The sequence below is a fragment of the Mobula birostris genome, chromosome 21 (genome assembly GCF_030028105.1).
Source record: "Mobula birostris isolate sMobBir1 chromosome 21, sMobBir1.hap1, whole genome shotgun sequence".
In the NCBI taxonomy this organism is placed as follows: domain Eukaryota; kingdom Metazoa; phylum Chordata; class Chondrichthyes; order Myliobatiformes; family Myliobatidae; genus Mobula; species Mobula birostris.
Window position 1 is genome coordinate 14,548,350 of NC_092390.1, and position 21,550 is coordinate 14,569,899.

Consider the following 21,550-nt stretch of genomic DNA (forward strand, 5'->3'; position numbering starts at 1 on the left):
TCTGCCTGAAGCGACTAGTTTTAAGGCTACTGTAACCTGCCTTTGCCCCTTCTCCTGTGAGGCCAAGCGCTGTACTTGGTTGTTAGGCTATTTGAGAAGCATGCCACTGGGAGCATTTAATAGTTAGTGGCACTTATCCCTACCATTGCCCCTCCCAGGTATGACAAACTTAAGGAACCATTGAAAGAGTAACACACACAAAATGGTGGAGTACCTCAGCAGGTCAGGCAGCATCAGCGGAGGGTTATGAATGGGTGACTATACATTCCCCTCAATAGATGTGAGGTTAATTTCAATATACTAGGAGACCATTGAGTAGTTTTATAACAGTGGGCCAGAAGCTGTCCTCATGCTTGATGTGGATAAAGCCCAGACAAACCTTGGGTATCCTTCCACCTTAACCTTGTCTAAGCACAAAGAACCAGCATTTGTGAATGTTTCCCACCACTTCTTCCCTGCAACTCCACCTTCCTCGTGCTGGACATATATCACTCTACATTACAGTAAAGGCTGAGATCTAACCCAAAACAATGGCCATCCAAGGAGAAGTCAAGGAATGCTGAAATGTTTTGCTTCTTAACATTTTTGTGTGTGTTTTATAATTTTGTGCTTGCTAATGTTTTATTAACATGTTGGAAAGTGTTCAGCCAGAGATGGAAAACGCAGCTGCTCTGGATAGGAAGAAGGCTTGGAATACATGTAATCAGTGCTGTATTGTGGAATTAAAACTTTTTAGATAGCTGAGCTTCCTTCAGACCTTACATTATTTGTTTGTACTTCCCCCACTGCCTTCCCGCTCGAGCTCACATGTTTTTCACCCTCATTCCTCTATCTCCCTCTCTCTTCCACCCCCCTTTATTTCCTCCCACCTCTCTCTCCACCACACTCTCCTCACCCCTCTCTGCCCCCGCCACCCTCTCTCCCCACCATGTTCTCCCTTGATTTTTTCCTCCTCCCTCTCTCCCTCTCTTCTCTCTTCTCTCTACCTTTCACAGCCCCCAACCTCCAAGTCCCTCTAGTCCCACTAGAACACTAAACCTCAGGTTTTGGGAAGCACCATTCTTAAAGATTATATAAATCCCTAATTTACAGCATCAGTGACTGTTGAGATGAATCAGGATGAGGGTGGGGAACGAACTTGTTTCCATTTATCTTGTGATTTTGGCAACCCGGATCTGTGCTGAAGTGCTCTAAGGTCAACAAAGCTCTTAATTTTTTTGAAGTACAGTCCCTGCTGAAATATAATGTGGTGGCTAGTTTGTGCAAACCGAGATCACGGAGGGATAATGACAGATAATCTGACTGCTTTAAAAAAAAGTGTTGCTTGTGGTTTAGGCATTGGTGAGCACATCGAGCAAGAATCCAGTACTCTTTCAAAATAGTGGCAAGGAATCTTTTATGTCCACCCATAGTGGGGGTGGGGGTGAGCACTGTTGACTGGGGAGGCTGTGGCGCCTCTCCTCTGAAGGCCGGTAGCTATAGATCTGCACATGAATGGAAGTGTGGACTTAGAGGTTCAGACATAGTCTTTGTAGCTCTATAGAGCACAATTAAATGCTCACCAGAGACAAGGAGCTTAAAACGGTACTGCTTTATAATATTTTAGGGTTGGTGTCATGAGGATTTGCTATTAAATTTAATATGATATATTAAAAACAAGTGGTTCTGATCTGACAGAGTTTTTGATTTATAATCCAGTGTAAGTGGTTTAGATTGAAACCAGGTTAGACTGCAGAGGGTTAGTCTGTAGCGGCAATTTAAAAGCACAGAGGGTCACGTTCCCCTGGCCCATCCACCCACCACTCTCTCCCTACAGAATCATTGCCAAATGTCCCCTGTATCTCCCCCAGGTCAGGACAATGATTCGCTGGTTCTTAGAACAAGGAGTCCTTTACCGTGGTCACAGAGCTTCCGTGCAATAAAGTGACGTAATGAAGCTGGTTCTGGTCCTACATTGCATTGTTTCTGTATTGTAACATGTCCACGTGAGAGGCACGGGGGTACCTCAGAAATCGGAAACGCTCAGGCAGATCTATGGAGAGGAATAAATAGCAGACCAAAAACATCAACTGTTTATTCCTCTCTGTAGATGCTGCCCGACCTGCTGAATCTGCAGAATCTCTTGTGTCCCCCCAATGCTGTTTAGTTGTCGGTGAAGAGGGAGTGTGATAGACTGTTGTTTCCACAACTATCTCAAGACTAGAGCTCTTGGCCAGTCCCACTGTGTTGGGACTGGTGTTTCTCAATTTGCCACATTTATTCTCCTCCAGGAGAAATGGCCTTGATGAATGAAGCCCTCCCACCAGAGCCCACACATTCCTGACTTTGAGAAAATGTGCTTGGATTACCTGTAATTACGGGTAGGTGTAAAGCCGTATATTGATTCTATTATAATTGTCATCCCATTCCCATTCCGACATGTCAGTCCGTGGCCTCCTCTACTGCCACAATGAGGCCACTCTCAGGTTGGAGGAGCAACGTCATATTCCATCTGTCTAGCCTCCAACCTGATGCCATGAACATGAACATTGATTTCTCCAACTTCCGATACTTTCACCCCCCTCCGCCTTCTCTCTTTTTCCATTCCCCACAGGCTGCCCTCTTGCCCATCACCTCCCTCTGGTTTCCCCTCCTCCATCTCTTTCTCTCATGGTCCACTATTCTTCTTCAGCCCTTTACTTCTTCTGCCTTCTCACAAGTCCTCCTCCCCCATCCCTCCCTCCTCCTTTTTATTCCGGCTCTTGCCTCCCCCCTTCCTTTCGAGTCCTGATGAAGGTCTCGACCTGGAGCGTTGATTGTTTATTCCCCTCCAGAGATGCTGCCTGACCTGCTGTGACCCTCCAGCATTTTGTGTGCCGCATCGATTCAACACCAATCTATTGCCAGCTCTTTCAACTTGGTCGCTGAGTGCCACTCCGTCCGTACTATACTGCCACATGCCACAAGCCTAGCTGGGAGTGTTGAGAGGTAGAGAGTTTACATTGGACTGCCAGCATACAGCAGTTTCTCCCATTGTCCCCTAATATTACATCAAGGAGGGAGGTTTCCATGACCCTGCTGCTCTGGTACTTATCAGCAGTAAATGCTGCAAGGAAAGGAGACCCACCCAATGACATCACAATCGGGATTGTTATTGCTGTCTTGTATGATGTGAAATCTGTTGTTTTGCAGCAGCGGTATAGTGCAAAGACATAACATTACTAAAAATAGTGCAGCTGAAAGGTAGGGTTCATGGACTGTTCAGAAACATAATGACGGACGGGAAGAAACATTAAACACAAGTGATTCTGCAGGTGCTGGAAATCCAAAGGAACGCACACAAAATGCTGGAGGAACTCAGCAGGTCAGTCAGCATCCGTCGAAATGAACAAACAGTCGATGTTTTGGGCCGGGACCCTTCTTCAGGACCTCATGAAGAAACATTGTTGAGGGTTGTTGAGTGCGGGTCCTGCAAGTCTATGACTGTTACTGATGATGTGAAGTTGCTTGGTGGGTGTTGTGTTCTACCTACCTGCGTGACCTGAGCTACTATCAAGTGAACCACATTCCACAGAGTACACAGTCTCCTCTTGTAATCATATCTTAAAAATGGCAGACTTTGAACTTTTACTGTGCTCATGGACTTCTTCATCAAGTTATGGTATTGTTGCACTGTTGTAACTATATCTTATAATTATGTGGTTTTGACAGTTTTTTCAGTCTTGGTCTGTCCTGTGTTTTGTGATATCGCACTGGAGGAAATATTGTATCATTTCTTAATGCATGCATTACTAAATGACAATAAAAGAGGACTACATGTCTTCATAATCTCAGTGGACCCTGTCCACTTCCAGTCTCCACAGACAGGTAAACAGTTGAGTATTGATAAAGGCAATGAGTTTTTGCGTCTGAGGTTAGTATTCCTTTTTTTGAAATTCCAAATTATATAATCAGTGAATCAAATTTCGCATTTGGGTTTTGAAGGTTACCACTAGATCACTAGTTAAGCAGCCTAGCCACTGTATCTTATCTTTACCTCAGTACTAAGTAACTACTTCCACTGCTTGAGTAGCTACAATCAACTAGTGTACTTCAGTATTGCCTGTGACTCCCTCCCCTCCTTCTGTATCTGACCTGAGCTGCTGACTGTCTCCCTCCTCTACCAAAGGTATCAAATACTGAAAAGCATCTTGAGATTAGAACCTTTTCACTTTGAGAACCTCCTTAAAATGTCTGGGATAAATCCATCAACGCACACAAAATGCTGGAGGAACTCAAGAAGGCAAACAGCACCCATGAAAAGGAATAAACAGTTGACATTCTGAGCCAAGATCCTTCATTAAGATCTTCGTTGGAGATCTTCGTTGGTTCCCTTCATCAAGTCTTGGCCTTAAACGACGACTGTTCATCCCTTTCCGTAGTTGCTGCCTGACCTGCTGAATTCCTCCAGCATTTCGCATGCGTTACTTTGGATTTGCAGCATCTGCAGAATCGCTTGTGTTTACGTCCATCACATGTTGTTTCTTCTCATGACATTTACTTAGTCTTACTGTTACCAGGCAATTCCAACCAAATGCTCTCTTAATTTTTTTATTGGGGAAGAAATTGATGAAGCTGGAATCGACAAATGTCAACTTTTGCCATGTGCAAGAATTGTTCAACATCTGAAAGAGGGCTTAACACATTTGCCATTTCGCTCAGGGATGTGACCTAACTCCTTGCTGACCTGTGTTTTGGTAACCTCGGTGCATTTTGCTTGTTCAGCAAAAGTGTTGTTGAGAACCTTAAACTGAGTCACATTAAACAGACAAAGCTTTTGTAATCTAAACAAGTTACCTATCCTGTCACATCTGGAAAAGCGATTTGCTGCAGAATTCTCCTCCTCTGAGTTATCATTTGGGATAGCTAGTATTCAGCAGGGAAGAATATGATACTGACACAGCCGCAATCTACTGTTAACCCATTCAGCACTGTAGGATCTCTTTGGTACTCTGTGACCTGATTGGTGAAGTGTGTTGCTTGGTTTTCCAGCATCTGCAGATTTTCTCTTGCTGGTGAAACTTTTCCCAGCTGACCTCGGAGGCAGGAAATGGGACATCTGGCAACAAAAAGTTGTTTGGATACACTGATTTTTGTTTTAAAAGCTGCATCCCAGTTATACATTTGACTTCCACCAACTTCTGCAGACCCAAGTCCAAATGAAGCAACGCACAGTCTGCTAGAGGAACTCACTGGGTAATACAGTATCTGTGTGTGTTGGGGGTGGGGGGGGGGTTGGGGGTTGCATAAAAAGATTATTAATGATTTTTAAAACAAAAAGCAAAAGCAGTTTCTGCATCCCTTTGAGGATATCCCCAAGCACTATATTTAAAGGTGTATTTAGCAAAGTAAAGTCAAGTTTGTAAGGAATATACACAGCAAGAACCCACAATACGAGTGACCAGGTTATCTGTTTTGATGATGCTGAATGACAGAACTGCACTGGCAATCACTTCCCTGGCACTCAAAGCAATGGACAAGCCAGTGCAGTTTAATTTTCCATCTGAAGTGCGGCATCCAGCTGTGTAGGGTTGACCTCAGCTCTAGTGCACAGGTCACATAGGAAGGCCTGAACACGCAACCTCTGATTCAGAAGTGAGGATACTCTCTCTGGGAAATGAACAAGAGGAGAGGACGTCGTGGCTGATAGAGCAAGGTGTGTCTACCCGAGCCCCGGCGGTGGGTGGACTTGTGCAGTTGAAGGATATTCCTGTGTAACAATACAGGAACTAGTTACTGAGGGAGGTCTGATCACTGGTGTTGAAACTTGTGACAAAATACTGGGTTCCTGCTGGAGCTGGAGAAACGGAGACACCAGATGCTGGAATCCAAGAGTAACAAACCATCTGCTGGTGGAATTTGAGGGGTTGAGCGGAATTCTGATGCAAGGTTTTGACTGAAACAATTCTCTTACACCCCCCTCCAGTAGATTGTGTGTTGCTCCATTAGGATTTGATTCTGCTGAAGTTGGTGAAGGTCGAATGTGGAATGGGGATGTAGCTTAGTGAGAGAATGCATGCTTTACATGTATGAGGTCTTGGGTTCATTCTCAGCATCTCCACCAAGTGCCTGTGAATTTAGGTGGCATGGTAGAGTAGGCTTCCTCCAAGAGGACCACAGCCTTGACGTAGGGTTCGGAGGTTTGTGTGCCTCAATGACCTGGAGAGCTATGTTGGCTGGAGTCAGGGCCTTAGGAACATAGAAAACCTACAGCATAATACAGGCCCTTTGGCCCACAGCGCTGTGCTGAACATATACTTACTTTAGAAATTACCTAGGGTTACCTGTAGCCCTCTGTTTTACTAAGCTGCTTGTGCTTTGGCTCTTGTTAGGGCCACCCATGCCAAACAGGTCAAAGGGTAGAGGCCAGACCAAGAGTGGTCCACCAGTCCTCCAGGTCCAGGGGTTCATCTCAGGGCTAACAACACTGACTCATCAAAAAAAAATTGTTAAGGAAACAGCAATGAAGAATATTTCTATAGCTGTGTGCGACAGAGATGGAGGACCTACACTGCTGCCCTAAATGCCAGTGGCGTAACAGGCAGTAAGTAAATAGGTAAGTGGTGTAGTGGTTAGCACCGGTGACCCGGATTCAACTCCCACTGCTGTCTGCAAGAAGCTTGTACGTTCTCCCTGTGACCGCGTGGGATTCCTCCCACATCCCAAAAATGTATGGGTCAGCAGGTTAATTGATCACGTGGGTGTAATTGAGCAGTGCAGGCTTATTGGGCCGGAACATTCTGTCACTGCGCTGTATCTCTAAGTCAATGAATAAATAGTAAAGAATTATAAGTTGTAGCAGCAGATATTCTCCTTCAGTGCTGGTGGTTCTGACCTGAGGAGATGCTTCATTGATGAAGGCGTAGTTACTCACTGCTCAGCAATGGGCTTTGACTGTAAACAATTCTCACCAAGACTTGGAGAGGAATGCAGCAGTGAAAAGGCATGAAGGATCTCACAGAGTTACACAGCATAGAAGCTGGGCTGCAGTGTCCATGCATATCCACCCTAATCCTATTTGCCTGCATTAGCATATCCATTATCGTATGTGCCTTGCATATTAAAGTGCCTCTTAAACATAGTGATTACATAATTGTTTACATTACCTCCTTTGGCAGTGTGCCCACTCTGTGTAACCACTCTCAGATCCCCTTTAAAACTCCATCTCACCTGAAACCTAAAGTCTCTTGCTCTTTATACTCCTACCCTACAGAGAAGGATTCTGACAATCTCCCCTTTATATGCCTATCATCTATAAGTGATATAATATACATGGGGGCCAGGGTCAACCGCACGAAGAGCGAAGCCATGCTCTTTGGCAACTGGCCCGACCGATCCAGCGTCCCCTTCACCATCAGGTCTGACCACGTGAAGGTGTTGGGGATCTGGTTCGGAGGGGCTGAGGCGTGCAACAAGAACTGGCAGGAGCGGACTGCCAAGGTGAAACAGAAACTGGGACTGTGGGGAGGGCGCTCCCTGTCGATAACGGGCAAGAACCTGGTCATCAGGTGTGAGGTGCTCTCAGGGCTGCTGTACTTGGCGCAGGTCTGGCCCGTCCGCCGCTCCAACAGCTCGGAAATCACCTGGGCTGTCTTCAGATTCGTCTGGGGATCCAAGATGGAGCGGGTGAGACGGACCGCCATGCACAAGTCCCTGGACAACGGGGGCAAGAACGTCCCCAATGTCGCCCTCACCCTGATGGCCAGCTTCGTATGTGGCTGCATCAGGTTGTGTGTAGAGCCCAGGTATGTGGGCACCAAGTACCACTATGTGCCCAGGTTCTACTTGTCGCCCTGGCTACGAAGGATGGGTCTGGCCCCACTCCCGCGCAACGCCCCAGTCAGCTGGTCGTTGCCGGCATACCTGTCCCACGTAGCAAAGTTCTTCCAGGAGAACGCCTTTGACCACAAGGCCATCAGGCAGTGGTCGGCACGAAGTGTCCTGCAGGCACTGCAGGAGAAGGACGTGACGGACACAGTGGGGTCGTTCCCTGAGCAGACTGTCCAGTTCATCTGGCAAAATGCCTCATCGCCAGATCTCACCAACAGGCACCAAGACCTCGCCTGGCTGGCGGTGAGAGGGGCCCTCCCAGTCAGAGCCCTCCTGTACGCCCGGAATGTCGTCCCCGCACCCCACTGCCCACGGGAGGACTGCAGTGAGGAGGAGTCTGTGACCCACCTCTTTGCACACTGCCAGTTCGCAAAGAGGGTGTGGAGGAGGATGGACGGGCTAGTGTCACGTTTTATCCCCAGCAGCTGCGTAACAGAGGACTCTCTGATCTACGGGCTGTTCCCGGGGACGCACACGGAGACCAACATCCGGTGCTGCTGGCAGATCATCAACTCGGTGAAAGACGCTCTTTAGTCAGCCCGAAACTTGATGATCTACCAGCACATGGAGATGTCCGTGGGAGAATGCTGCCGACTGGCACACTCTCGGCTGCAGGAGTACGTGCTGAGGGACGCACTGAAACTTGGTGCAGCCACCGCAAGGGCCCGGTGGGGAAGGACCACAGTATAGGTTTCTCCACCCGTGGGAGTGGGAAGGGTCAGTGGGCGAGGAGTATACCCCTCACCGATGATATGCTAAGCTGAACTACTGGAGTGCCACGTGGGTGGCTATAAACACGGATATTTTACTGAGTATAATGGAAACGTATGTAAAGGATGAAAAGGTATTGAATGGTTTATTGTATATATTTATTTTTGAATAAAGTATATTTTGAAATAAAAAAAAATATACATGTCTCAATAACCCAAGATGGCTCTCACTTGGGTATCTCAGACTGGCCTCACATTCTACCTGATTCTACCCACCTTGTTTCCACATCCTGGGCGCCATCTGTACCCTAATTGCTTCCTTGAACCTCTCACACCTCTCTTTAAGACCTATCTCCTTATTTAGTGCACAGCCAAGCCCTTCGGTTCTTGTTATCCACTTTTATAAAAGCTTTGCAGTGTTGCAGTAAATGCAGATTGATGCTGAAAGTAATAGGTGACCTTCAGGTCAATCAAAAATTATCTTTTTCATGTGGACAAGACCCTCTAGTCAGTCTCCTGAGGCAATTTAACCTCATTTTGTATGGCTAGTGTTAATTGTCCATTCCCAACTCCCTCTAAACTGAGTGGCTTCCCAGTCCACCACAATACTGTGCGTCTGGTGTTACTTATGGGCCAGACTGGTGAAAGACTGCAGGACATCAGTAAGCCATATGGTTTTTTAATGACAATCCAGTGGTTTCATGGTCATTATTACTAAAGACTAAGTTTATTTTTCAAATCCCACTGCAGCCATGGCAAGGTTTGAACTCAGGATTTTGCATTGCTAATCCAGTCCGGTAATTTAACTACTACATGCCGTGGCCAGCCCAGGAGATAATGTAACCATGGGCTGGTGTGACTGTAATTTAGTGAGTATTATCTGCTCTGCCTTGGTGGGTGAACTCTGCCCTGTGGGGGAGGAGATTGACAGCTCAGGGCTTATTTTCGAGGACATGGCTGAGTAACTGCATGCCTCAGCACCGTAATGAGGCATGCCATACTGTTGGGTATACCCATCGATTCTGTCTTCTCTCTTCTCCTGTCGGGCAGAAGGTACAAAATCCTGAGATTGTGTTCCACCAGGCCCCACCTCCCTTCCCCCTTCCTTTCCAGTCATGATGAAGGGTCTCAGCCAAAATGTTGACTGTTTATTTCCCTCCTCCATAGATGCTGCCTGACATGCTGAGTTCCTGCAACACTTTGTGTCTGTTGCTCAAGATCCTACCCCGCTGTCACAAGACTCTTGAACTGACCTCTCTTACGCTAATAATGAATGCTTGACCTCCCAATCTACCTTGTGGTGGCCCTTGCATCATATTTATCAATCTGCACTGCACTTTCTCTGTAACTGCAACACCACATTCTGCATCCTGTCTTTCTTTGTCTTGACTGGATAGGTTGAGTGAGCTTAAGCGTTTCTCTCTGGAGTGAAGGAGGATGAGACATAATCTGCAAGATGATAAGAGGCATTGATTAGAGTGGACAGCCAAAGACTTTTTCGGGTGGCAGAAATAGCTAATACAAGGGTGCCTAATTTTAACACGAGTAGGGGAAGTACAGAGGGGATATGATAGCTAGGTTTTTACACAGAGAGTGTTGGGTGCATGGAATGTGCTTCCAGGAGTGGTGGTAGAGGCAGATACACAGCGTCATTTAAGAAACTTTTAGACAGGCATATGGATGATAGAAAAATGGAGGGCTATGTAGGAGGGAAGGGTTAGATTGATCTTGGAGTGGGTTAAGAGGTCAGCACACATTAGGGGCTGAAGGGCTTGTACTGTGCTGTAATGTTCTATGTTCTGCCACAGGGGTTCCCAACCTAGGGTCCATGGTAGGGGTCCATGGCATAAAAACTGGGAATTTACGTTGATGTATATGGATTGTCTGAATAGCACACAAAAAAAAGGGCTTTCTACTATATCTCATTGCATATGAAAATAATAAACCAATTATCAGCATCCTTCCTCCTTACTTGACTTCTTTAAAGGAAAATTGGTGGGGTGAATGTTTTATCTCAGTTTTCTGGGCCAATATGCATCTTACAGTCAACATCGGAGAAGAGTGCAAGTACTCGGGATGTGAAGTCAGTGCTGTACCATCTCTGACAGTGAAACCACTTGAGGTTGTGAGTTGTAAGATTTTATTCAGCTCCAAGAGCACTTGAAAATATTTCCATCAAACATGGGACATAGTACAGCAATGGAAAGGCAATTGGGCCCACAATATCTGTGCTGGTCTTGATGCCAAATTACACTAACATCCTCCTCCTCTATGCCACAAATATTGCACCATCCCTTTATACCATGTGCCATCTCTTAAACTCTGCCAAACTGTCTACTTCCATCTCTACCCCCCGGTAACCCATTCCAGGCACCAGACACTGTCTGCGTCACATCACCTTTAAACGTCCCCATAACCTTAAAAGCATGTCCTCTAGTACTTGAAATTTCTACCCTGGGAAAAGGGTTCTGACTGTTTACGCTATCTACGCTTCTTGTAATTTTAAAAACCTCCCCTCAGCTTCCATCACTCTCGGGAGTACAATGCAAGTTTGGTTATTCTTTCCTTGTAGGTCATACCTTCTAATCCACGCAGCATCCTTTTTTTAAAAGTGAAAGACTAGCTATATTTGACATATGTACATCAAAACATTGAAATATACAATGAAATGTATAGTTTTAATCAAAGCTAACACTGTCCGAGATTGTGCTGGTGGCCGCAAGTGTCACCAAGCTTCTGGTGCCAACAAATTAGTAACCCTAACCATACATGTTTGGAGTGTGACGGAAAGCCAGAGCCCCCAGCAGAAACCCACGCGGTCACAGGGATAATATATAAACTCCTTACAGGCTGCGGCAGGAACAGAACCCCGATTGTTGGCGCTGCAAACCACTGTGCCCCTGTTCTCTGCATTCTATTCACATTCTCCACATCCTTCCCTGTAAAGGGGAGACCAGAACTGCACACAATACTCCAAGTGCGGTCTCACTAAAGTTTTACATAACTGAAGCACAGCTTCCTGACTCTTGTCCTGACCAGTGAAGGCAAGCATGTCATGCACCTTCTTTACCACCTTTTGTCTAAAATGGATAAAGTTCAAAGTCACTTTATTATCCAAGAACATATGTCACCATATACTACCCTGAGATTCATTTTCAGAATCAATGAAAAATTATACACAAAAACTAAAAACAACCAATGTGCAAAAGGCAAATTGTGAAAATACCAAAAAAAAAGCAATAATTAATAAATAAATAACACCGAGAACATGAGTTATAGAATCCTTGAAAGAGAGTCTGTAGGTTGAAGTATCAGTTTAGAGTTGAGGTGAGTGAAGTTATCCACACCTATTTAGGAGGCTGTTGGTTGGAGGGTAATAATTGTTCTTGAACCTGGTGGTGTGCGACCTAAGGCTCCTGTACCTGCTTCCCGATGGCAGCAGTGAAAAGAGAGCTTGCTTGGATGTTGGGGGTTCTTGATGATGGATGCTCTTCTCTGGTGGCAACACCTCTTGGAAATGTGCTCAGGAGTTGGGTTTTCCCTGCAATGGACTGAACTGTGATGAAGAAGGAGACAGGAAAGAACAGTGGTGAGATTTCTGTGGTTTTAAAAGCTAACTTTTAATATTTTCTTTTGGGAAGGAGTGAACTAATGCGTAATAGTGGGTGAAAAGGAATGGAGCAGTGAACAGAACAGTTTTACTATTTTTAGTTCTAATTTGATTTAAAATGTTTAGGTCACTTGTGGTCAATAACTGTTTGACAAGGGTAATCTCTCTTTCTGAATAGTTTCATTGCCACAGCATTAACTAAATGTGCAGAGATGTTTGTAAGGTGGGTGTATCAGGGAGGCAGGATTTCCTTTGCATTCAGTGTTAAAATGTTCTGCAAATCAATGAGAGGAAAAATGCAGTACATTTTACCTTTAATTTTTCAGCCTTTTGCCAAATTATGTTTAAGGGTTTGTTTAGTTCAAGAAATTGATTAAGGAACACACGTAAGATGCTGGAAGAACCAGTCTCAGCCAAAATCGTCAGCTCTATTCCTTTCCATAGATGCTGCCTGACCCGCTGAGTTCCTCTGGAATTTTGTGTGTGTTACTCTGGATATTTAGCATCTGCAGAATCGCTTGTGTTATTGATTACGGAAATTCCAAGCCAAAGGCTCCATATATGACTCACCATCAGTGTTTGGGACATGTAAGCATATTAGAATGGACTCCAGTTAGGGTGAAACGATCCTTTTTTTTTCAAATGTAATTACAGTCCATAACATCACCGACACTGAGATACAGCTGGTAGAGCTACAGGCACAAACATGCTGGAAGAACTCAGCAGGTCAGGCAGCATCTATGGAGGGAAACTAACTGTTATGTTTCAGGCCAAGACCCTTTACATTCAGATTCAAATTTATTTATCACATGTACATCAAAGCATATAGTGAAATACGTCATTTGCGTTAACAAGCAACATGCCTAAGTATGAGGGCAGCCTACAGATGTCACCACATATTCTGGCACTAACATAGTAGGTCAATTAAAGCCCAAAGGGCCTCCAGGATTCAGGATCGAGTTTCAACTGACCATCCCTGCCTGGTGTTGCCTGGCTTGCTGGGTTCCTCTAGGACCTTATGTGCGTTGCTCAAGATTTCCAGCATCTGCAGAATCTCTTGTAGCTCAGCTGGTAGAGCCTCTGCTTCACAGCTGTCTCCACCTTTAGTATCTCAGGTGTCTCCACCTTTCGGTTACTCCAGATGTCACGTGTGTACACCCATGATCCCATACAACTCAGTTCCTCACAAGATCTGTATTCTCTTCCATTTCTGGTCTCTTCAAATTTCAATCATTTTCTTCTTGGTGGCCTTCCAGTCAGCTGCCTGGGCCCTGAGTTCATCCAGTTATCTCTCTCATTTCACCTTGTCCACTTCATTAGAGCTCGGTCTTTGATTTTCTGCCCTAATCCCATTTTACGTGGGTCAGGCATCCTCTGTGGAGAAGAAATTTAACATTATAGATTGACAGCCAACAGACAAGGGGTCTTCATTCTGAAACATTGCCTGTTTTTCTCTCCATAATCACTGCCTGGTCTGTTGTGTGTTTCCAGCATTTTCTGCTGTCATTTCGGATATCGAGCATTTACTTCTTCTGATTATCATTTTTATGTGGATTCATGTCAAGTTCTGCTTTTGTTGTTATGTTGTGTTCTGTGCTGTTCTGTGAAGTATTGTGGGCATGCCATGCTGGCACCAGAATGTGTTGGCAATACTTGCAGGCCATCCCAGCTCATCCTCTGCCTTTGTTGGTTGTTAACGCAAATGACTCATTTAAGTGGCCACTTTACTAGGTACACCCGTACTCTTCCTTGATGCAAATATCTAACCAACCAATCATGTGGCAGCAATTCAACAAATAAAAGGATAGAGACATGGTCAAGAGGTTCATTTGTTGTTCAGGTGGAAAGCAGCCAGTGCGTGAGTGGGCCAGTGAAGGAGTGGAGCTTTGAGGCTTTAACTCGAGAGGCTTCGACGAGAAGAGGCGGAGGACAAGCTAGCTCGCAGTTAGTTTTTACAATGTCTCCTGAGACGGTGATGTGCCTCTCATGTGAGATGTGGCGGTCTTGGGGGAACTCCCCTCTCCTGCAGAGTCACATCTGCCAGAAGTGCATACGGCTGGGCAATCTGGAAGACCGTGTAAGGAATCTGGAGCAGCAGCTGGATAAGGGAGAATGAGGCAGTCATAGATGAGAGCTACAGGGAGGTAGTCACATCTAGGCTGTCGGAAGCAGGTCGTTGAGTGACAGTCAGGGGGGGAAAGCGAAGGTGAGCAGACAGGTAGTGCAGAGCACCCCTGTAGCCATTCCCCTGAATAATAAGTTTACCATCCTGGATACTGTTGGCAGGGACGACTGACCAGGTGTGAGCCACGGTGGCAGGGCCTCCGGCACTGAGTCTGACCCTGTGGTGCAGAAGGGTGGGACGGAGAAGAGGAGAGCCATCATTGGAGACTCTATAGTCAGGGGAGCAGACAGGAGATTTTGTGGGCGTGAGAAGGACACCCGCATGGTTTGTTGCCTCCTGGGTGCCAGGGTCTGGGATGTCTCTGACTGGGTGCACGACATCCTGGTACGAGAGGGAAAGCAACCAGAAGTTGTGATACATGTTGGGACTAACGACATAGGCAGGAAGAGGGATGAGGTCCTGAAGTGTGAGTTTCGGGAACTAGGCAGAAGACTGAAGAGCAGGACCTCAAGGGTGGCGTTCTCAGGATTGCTGCCAGTGCTACGTGACAGAGATGGTAAGAATTGGAGGAGATGGCAGTTGAATGCGTGGCTGAGGAGTTGGTGCAGGGAGCAGGGTTTTAGATTTTTAGATCATTAGGATCTCTTCTGGGGAAGGTGGGACCTGTACAGATTGGATGGGTTGCACCTGAACTCGAGGGGGAGCAATATCCTTACAGGTAGGTTTGCTAGCATGGTTCGGGAGGGTTTAGACTAATTTGTGAGGGAGATAGGACCCAGAGCGATAGAGCAGTGAAAGAAGTGCATGGAGTAAAGCCAGATCTAACATACAGAGAGGCTTTGAGGAAAGAGAAGCAGAATAAATGGTGTAAAGACAGTAAGGTAGAAGGGCTGAAATGTGTGTACCTCAATGCAAGAAGCATCAGGAACAAAGGTGATGAACTGAGAGCTTGGATACATACATGGAATTATGATGTAGTGGCCATTACAGAGACTTGGCTGGCACCAGGGCAGGCATAGATTCTCAATATTCCTGGATTTCAGTGCTTTAAAAGGGATACAGAGGGTGGAAAAAGGGGAGGAGAGGTGGCATTACTGGTCAGGGATACTATTACAGCTACAGAAAGGGTGAGTAATGTAGCAGGATCCTCTTTTGAGTCAATATGGGTGGAAGTCAGGAACAGGAAGGGAGCAGTTACTCTATTGGGGGTATTCTATAGGCCCCCTGGTAGCAGCAGAGATACAGAGGAACAGATTGGGAGGCAGTTTTTGGAAAGCTGCAAAAATAACAGGGTTGTTATCATGGGTGACTTTAACTTCCCTAATATTGATTGGAACCTGATTAGTTCCAAGGATTTAGATGGGGCAGAGTTTGTTAAGTGTGTCCAGGATGGATTCCTGTCACAGTATGTGGACAGGCCGACCAGGGGGAAAGCCATACTAGATCTAGTACTAGGTAATGAACCGGGTCAGGTCACAGATCTCTCAGTGGGTGAGTATCTGGGGGACAGTGACCACCACTCCCTGGCCTTTAGCATTATCATGGAAAAGGATAGAATCAGAGAGGACAGGAAAATTTTTAATTGGGGAAAGGCAAATTATGAGGCTATAAGGCTAGAACTTCCAGGTGTGAATTGGGATGATATTTTTGCAGGGAAATGTACTATGGACATGTGGTCGATGTTTAGAGATCTCTTGCGGGATGTTAGAGATAAATTTGTCCCGGTGAGGAAGATAAAGAATGGTAGGGTGAAGGAACCATGGGTAACAAGTGAGGTGGAAAATCTAGTCAGGTGGAAGAAGGCAGCATACATGAGGTTTAGGAAGCAGGGATCAGATGGGTCTATTGAGGAATATAGGGAAGCAAGAAAGGAGCTTAAGGGGCTGAGAAGAGCAAGAAAGAGGCATGAGAAGGCCTTGGCGAGTAGGGTAAAGGAAAACCCCAAGGCATTCTTCAATTATGTGAAGGAAAAAAGGATGACAGGAGTGAAGGTAGGACCGATTAGAGATAAAGGTGGGAAGATGTGCCTGGAGATGTGAAAGTGAGCGAGGTCCTCAATGAATACTTCTCTTCGGTATTCACCAACGAGAGGGAACTTGATGATGGTGAAGACAATATGAAGGAGGTTGATGTTCTGGAGCATGTTGATATTAAGGGAGAGGAGGTGTTGGAGTTGTTAAAATACATTAGGACAGATAAGTCCCCGGGTCCTGACTGAATATTCCCCAGGCTGCTCCACGAGGCGAGGGAAGAGGTTGCTGAGCCTCTGGCTAGGATCTTTATGTCCTCGTTATCCATGGGAATGGTACTGGAGGATTGGAGGGAGGCGAATGTTGTCCCCTTGTTCAAAAAAGGTAGTAGGGATAGTCCGGGTAACTATAGACCAATGAGCCTTACGTCTGTGGTGGGAAAGCTGTTGGAAAAGATTCTTAGAGATAGGATCTATGGGCATTTAGAGAATCATGGTCTGATCAGGGATAGTCAACATGGTTTTGTGAAGGGCAGATCATGTCTAACAAGCCTGATAGAGTTCTTTGAGGAGGTGACCAGGCATATAGATGAGGATAGTGCAGTGGATGTGATCTATATGGATTTTAGTAAGGCGCTTGACAAGGTTCCACATGGTAAGCTTATTCAGAAAGTAAGAAGGCATGGGATCCAGGGAAGTTTGGCCAGGTGGATTCAGAATTGGCTTGCCTGCAGAAGGCAGAGGGTGGTGGTGGAGGGAGTACATTCAGATTGGAGGATTGTGACTAGTGGTGCCCCACAAGGATCTGTTTTGGGACCTCTACTTTTCGTGATTTTTATTAATGACCTGGATGTGGGGGTAGAAGGGTGGGTTGGCAAGTTTGCAGATGACACAAAGGTTGGTGGTTTTGTAGATAGTGTAGAGGATTGTCAAAGATTGCAGAGAGACATTGATAGGATGCAGGAGTGGGCTGAGAAGTGGCAGATGGAGTTCAACCCAGAGAAGTGTGAGGTGGTACACTTCGGAAGGACAAACTCCAAGGCAGGGTACAAAGTAAATGGCAGGATACTTAGTAGTGTAGAGGAACAGAGGGGTCTCGGGGTACATGTCCACAGATCCCTGAAAGTTGCCTCACAGGTGGATAGGGTAGTTAAGAAAGCTTATGGGGTGTTGGCTTTCATAAGTCGAGGGATAGAGTTTAAGAGTCGCGATGTAATGATGCAACTCTATAAAACTCTGGTTAGGCCACACTTGGAGTACTGTGTCCAGTTCTGGTCACCTCACTATAGGAAGGATGTGGAAGCATTGGAAAGGGTACAGAGGAGATTTACCAGGATGCCGCCTGGTTTAGAAAGTATGCATTATGATCAGAGATTAAGGGAGCTAGGGCTTTACTCTTTGGAGAGAAGGAGGATGAGAGGAGACATGATAGAGGTGTACAAGATAATAAGAGGAATAGATAGAGTGGATAGCCAGTGCCTCTTCCCCAGGGCACCACTGCTCGATACAAGAGGACATGGCTTTAAGGTAAGGGGTGGGAAGTTCAAGGGGGATATTAGAGGGAGGTTTTTTACTCAGAGAGTGGTTGGTGCGTGGAATGCACTGCCTGAGTCAGTGGTGGAGGCAGATACACTAGTGAAGTTTAAGAGATTACTAGACAGGTACATGGAGGAATTTAAGGTGGGGGCTTATATGGGAGGCAGGGTTTGAGGGTCGGCACAACATTGTGGGCCGAAGGGCCTGTATTGTGCTGTACTATTCTATGTTCTATGTTCTAGACTAAATATCAGAATGGAGAAGAAATGTGATCTGAGTGACTTCGACCGTGGAATAATTGGTGGTGCCAGATGGGGCAGTTTGAGTATCTCAGAAACTGCTGATCTCCTGGGATTTTCAAACCTAACAGTCTCTAAGTTTACAGTGAACGGTGTGACAAACAAAAGAAACATGCAGTGAGCACTAGTTCTGTGGGCAAAATCACCTTGCTAATGAGGGAGGTGAGAGGAGGATGGCTGGACTGGTTCAAGGTCACAGTAACTCAAATAACCACACGTTACAACAGTGGTGTGCAGAAGAGCATCTCTGAATGCACAACACATCGAATAGGCTACAGGAGCAGAAGACCATGAATTTACACTCGTTGGGCAGTTTAATAGGTACAGCTGGTACATGATAAACTGGCCATTGAGTGTATGATTCTGTGTACGTGTGATTCTGTTACGTGGCTTCTGAGTTGAACATGAGAACTGAGGGATCTAAACAATAACTCTGCTAGGAAGAATGTTAAGGTACTGAAAGCTTTTATTGGCTCGTCATAAGTCACTACCAAGATACACGATCTCTTGAAAGCTACAATTCAACTACCCCTCCTCTGTCTTTCCCCTGCAGTACTTATCATAGCTGGAGAAAGCCCCAGTTATTTTTCTCTGAATTTCCTTGTCAAAAGTAACTGTATGATGTTTAATTGAAATAGTTTGGCAATAATCTTCTGTTCGGAGGAATTCTGCAAGCAACTGAGTGTGTCGAACTACATTTCCAGTGAATTAGTATTTAATGATTGTTCCAGAGTGTGCTGTGGCAATCAGGACTGTAATAACAACGAAGGAATGCGGAGTTCGGGTGGAAGAAGCTTTGTTTTAATAGCTGTGCTCTCTGATTTATGTTTTTGCAGTACTTTTCTTCACTAACGACTGCCCACCCTCCTCTCATTTCAGGAAACTGTAGCAGCTGCTGCTCCACATTTTCAGTTCTGAAGAAGCGAGTGAGTATTTTATTCCCAAAAAAATGACTCATACCTTTTTTTTAAAAAAAAGATGGCCATTCATGCTTCTCAGCTTACGCAAACAAGATGTGGCAGAGAGCGGTGGTTACTCAGCAGTATTGGCCACAGCTCAGTAGGTGGCCATGCGTCACCTGAAGGTTGTAGGTTCAAGTCCCACTCAGGAGCCTCAATGCACGATTCCTGGCTCACCCTCATCATGCATGTAAACGTGCCATCTTTTAGCTGAGACCGTGTCCGAGATTTAAAAGGGATTAGCTGTATGCACATGTAACAGATAGAGCTAATCTTAAATCTGAAACATCCTTGCCACGTCCACTTTATCCAAACCTTTCAGTGTCAGGGAGGTTTGTGAGATTCCCCATTATCCTTATGAACTCCATAGAGCGTAGTCTCAGAGATATCAAATGTTCCTCATATACTAAGCTTTCATTCCCAGGATCATTCCTGTGAATCTCCACATCCACTCTACCCAGGTCAAATGGGAGCAGGTTGATGGGCACCTTAACTGGCATAGAGATGTTGGGCTGAAGGTCTTGTTTCCATGTTGTGACCACAATGCTCATTTGCCCCAGCACCACACACAGGAAACAAATGTGCTTTTCCAAATCTTGTCAAGGACACAGGTTACTAGATCAACAACTGAAAAACTTCAAGTTTGCTCTTGGGAATGCCGGGGCCACTCACAGTGAGGAGGAGAATTCAGGATGGCATTGAGACTCTCAAACTCGCTGTCAGGAGCCCAGTGTAAATGGCAAAAGAAGCTCAAAGTATCATAGACTGCACAAATTGGACATCCTTATTGGGCGATTCTGTAGCCCCCACATTGGTCTCATCTGTAATCTCAGATGCCATAGGACTGGAAGTCAAGTCAAGCTCAGGCAGTATCTGTGGATGGATGTTTTGGGTTGAGACCCTTCATCTGCACTAGTGATCCAGGGGGAGGGTCTCGCCCAAAACCTCCTCTGTCCGTCTCCCTCCACAGATGGTGCCTGACCCACTGAGTTCCTCCATCATTTTGTTTGTTGCTCCAGATTCCAGCATCTGTGTCTCCATCAAGTGATCCTCCACCCCGAGAAGAAGCCAACCAGAAGAACAGAAAGCAAAGTATTAATTTGATAAATTGATCTATTACTGTCACATGTATGGAGGTACAGTGAAAGAACTTGTCGTACGTGCCATCCATACAGATCATTTCATTGCATAGTACGTTGAGGTAGTTCAAAGGAAAACAGTAACTGAATGCAGGATAAACATGTAACACTCACAGAGAAAGTGCAACACAGACAGATAATAAGGTGCAAGGCCATCACGAGATACACTGTGAAATCCAGAGTCCATTTCACAGACTGTTCAGTACTCTTAAAACAGTAGCCATACTTGAGCCTGGTGATAAAGGCCTTCAGGCTTCTGTGTCTTTTGCCCAATGATAAAGGAGGGGGTGGGTGGGTTCTTTGATTACGTTTGGCTGCTTTCTTGAGGCAGTGGGAAGTGTAGACAGTCCGTGGAGAGGAGGCTGGTTTCTTTGCTGTGTTGAACTGTGTTCACAACTCTTCCAGTCCCGAGCAGAGTTGTTGCTGCCCCGAGCTATGGTACATCCGGATATGAAGCTCTCTATGGTGCATCAATAAAAATGGGTGAAGATCTAAGGGGACATGTCATAATTATTTTAATCCTCCTGAGGAAGTAGAGGCACCTTCTTAGTAATAGCTTCTGTGTAGTTGGACTATGGTAGGATTGAAAGTGCAGTCGCAGATAGACAGCGGTGGTGAAAGATTTTGGCATACAGGCCTTCAATCAGAGCATTGGGTATAAAAGTTGGGATGTTAGGTTGCAGCTATACAAGATATTGGTGAGGCCAAATATGGAATACCTGGCCGACCTATTGTCTCAGCTTGCTCCTGCCCCACCCAACTCATCTCTGCATACCTCGACACCGTTTTATCACCCCTTGTTCAATCCCTTCCGACCTATGTTCGTGACACTTCTCACGCTCTTAAACTTTTCGATGATTTTAAGTTCCCTGGCCCCCACTGCTTTATTTTCACCATGGATGTCCAGTCCTTATATACTTCCATCCCCCATCAGGAAGGTCTTAAAGCTCTACGCTTCTTTTTGGATTCCAGACCTAATCAGTTCCCCTCTACCACCACTCTGCTCCATCTGGCAGAATTAGTCCTCACTCTTAATAATTTCTCCTTTGGCTCCTCCCACTTCCTCCAAACTAAAGGTGTAGCTATGGGCACCCGTATGGGTCCTAGCTATGCCTGCCTTTTTGTTGGGTTTGTGGAACAATCTATGTTCCGTGCCTATTCTGGTATCTGTCCCCCACTTTTCCTTCGCTACATCAATGACTGCATTGGCGCTGCTTCCTGCAGGCATGCAGAACTCGTTGACTTTATTAACTTTGCCTCCAACTTTCACCCTGCCCTCAAGTTCACCTGGTCCATTTCTGACACCTCCCTCCCCTTTCTAGATCTTTCTGTCTCTGTCTCTGGAGACAGCTTAT

The 21,550-nt window shown here is 45.7% G+C and overlaps 1 protein-coding gene across 3 annotated transcripts in view; it reads left to right on the forward strand.

Moving 5' to 3' along the window:
- The window catches only part of zfyve27 (zinc finger, FYVE domain containing 27), a 223,076-nt gene that overhangs the window by 192,534 nt on the left and 8,992 nt on the right, over window positions 1-21,550 (forward strand). Inside the window, exons 9-10 of one of the 3 annotated variants that reach the window (XM_072239014.1) lie at window positions 18,977-19,023; window positions 20,076-20,183. In XM_072239014.1, the coding sequence (XP_072095115.1) occupies window positions 18,977-19,023; window positions 20,076-20,168 (140 nt within the window). In that variant the 3' untranslated portion in view covers window positions 20,169-20,183. Of the gene's footprint in view, window positions 1-2,270; window positions 2,356-18,976; window positions 19,024-20,075; window positions 20,184-21,550 lie in introns of those variants that run through there. The other 2 variants (XM_072239013.1, XM_072239015.1) reach the window with 2 other exon arrangements.